The sequence below is a fragment of the Egretta garzetta genome, unplaced genomic scaffold (genome assembly GCF_000687185.1).
Source record: "Egretta garzetta isolate BGI_Z169 unplaced genomic scaffold, ASM68718v1 scaffold186, whole genome shotgun sequence".
In the NCBI taxonomy this organism is placed as follows: Eukaryota; Metazoa; Chordata; class Aves; order Pelecaniformes; family Ardeidae; genus Egretta; species Egretta garzetta.
In genome coordinates this window covers 17,061-18,764 of record NW_009259969.1, presented here as the reverse complement: position 1 = coordinate 18,764, position 1,704 = coordinate 17,061, and the positions used below count along the sequence as shown (strand labels likewise).

General features: G+C 67.0%; 2 protein-coding genes across 2 annotated transcripts in view; one reads left to right on the top strand and one right to left on the bottom strand.

Annotated features, from left to right (window-relative positions):
• The window catches only part of SLC11A1 (solute carrier family 11 member 1), a 6,307-nt gene that overhangs the window by 549 nt on the left and 4,054 nt on the right, over positions 1-1,704 (top strand). The window contains exons 2-4 of the mRNA XM_009640288.2: positions 350-483; positions 1,229-1,351; positions 1,676-1,704. The exon at positions 1,676-1,704 is cut by the window's right edge and continues 130 nt beyond it. Coding sequence (XP_009638583.1) covers positions 350-483; positions 1,229-1,351; positions 1,676-1,704 — 286 coding nt within the window. The remainder of the gene's footprint in view (positions 1-349; positions 484-1,228; positions 1,352-1,675) is intronic.
• The window catches only part of LOC104127603 (protein lifeguard 3), a 21,070-nt gene that overhangs the window by 16,065 nt on the left and 3,301 nt on the right, over positions 1-1,704 (bottom strand). The window lies entirely within an intron of this gene.

Below are 1,704 nucleotides of genomic sequence, written 5' to 3'. Positions count from 1 at the left end.
CCCCCCCCCGCCCCCCCCCCCCTCCAGTGGACCCCGTCTCCACAAGACTGTCCTGGCTTCCCCACCTTCCCCGTCCTCTGTCCCCCCAAGCCCACCTGTGATTCACCCACACCGCCAGTGGGCTGGGGAGGGGGAGGGGGATTGGGACCAGTACCAGCCTCTTGTCTGCACTCCATGCCCACCCAGCAGCAGAACCAGGAGCAGGGTCCCCTCCTGTCCCTCCCACCCAGAAATGCACTTGGCTCCTGGGCTGATGAAGATTGGGCTGGGACCAGGGGTTTTTAGGGACACTTGAGCTGAAGGTGGCGCCACCTTCCCTCCTCCTCTTCTTTGCCCCCCCCCTCCCCAGGCCTCACCGGGTCCCTGAACCGGGGCCACACCCAGACTGATGGCACCGGCAAGAGCCCCGTGCCCCCCCAACACCCTGGCACCCGGGATCAGACCTACCTGGACGAACTCATCAGCATCCCCAAGGGCAGTGGGGTAGGTGCTGCCAGGCTGGCACCTCCGTCTGAGGGCGGGCAGAGACGGGGCAGGGGACCGGTACCGCAGGGAGCTTGAGGTGGGGGGCAAAGGGCCACTGCAGGCCTGGGGCATGCCCTGGGGACCTCAGCATCCCCAGACCCAGCACAGGCAAATCACAGCCCCAGGCTGAGCATTTCGACGCTTCAAGTTTTCCAGATGGGGAAACCGAGGCACGGGGTGAGGTGCTGCCCAGCCGCAGGGACCGCTCTGCTGCTCACACACCTCCTGGGCTCCCTGTCCTGGGTCACCCGTGCCCAGGCCGGTGGGGCTCCCCCAGGCTGCCCGCACCTTGCCAACCCCCCATCCCCAGCCAGTTCCTGGGGGAGGAACGGAGAAGGGGAAGGGATGGGGGTTCCCCTGCCAGGAGGGGTGACAAAAGCAAGGCTTGGCAGTGGGATCCCACGGGGTGCAATTAATGGCGCCTGACAGCCCCAGGACCCCTCTGCAAAATCACTGTCCAGCCTGTCCCCCTGAGGGATGGGGGTCTCGCTGCCCCCCAGCACTGCTGCGAATGGAGAAGGGCTGGGGGGGCAGCAGTTCCCTCCCCAGAGTAGGCATGAGAAATGTCCTTCGTGTGCGAAATGCACCTGTGAGGGGCAGCACAGGGCTTCCCAGCAACAGGCTAATGGGGACTGGGAGTGCAACTGGGAAGCACTGGTTTTGAATGAGAGCTCCTTGCTCTGACCTTGCCACCTTGTCCCAGCCCGGTTTCAGCTTTAGGAAACTCTGGGCTTTCACCGGTCCAGGCTTCCTCATGAGCATCGCCTACCTGGACCCGGGCAACGTGGAGTCGGACCTGCAGTGCGGGGCAGTGGCGGGGTTCAAGGTGAGCCCTGGGCCCCCCAGCCCCGGGGTCAGGAAGCAGCCAGGGGTTTCGTAACCTCTCCAGCGCCAACGGCCGCCCAGCCCATGGCAAGCTGGCTTCCCCAGCCCGGGGAGCGGGAAGGGAACAGGGGGGCCCCTGGCACTGGGGGAGGGCACCCAGGAGTGCCGGAGGGCCACCCCTCTGCCTGGGCTGGGGACCAAGCCCCCCCAGGGATTCTCCCTCCCCATGTCCCCGGGCTGGCCGATGACCTTGCTGGGAGCCCCGAGCGGCCAGATCCTGCCCAGTGCCCAGCCCCTGCTGCCTCCCTCCCCTCTGCCCCCCCAGCTGCTGTGGGGGGTGCTGGGGGGCACCCG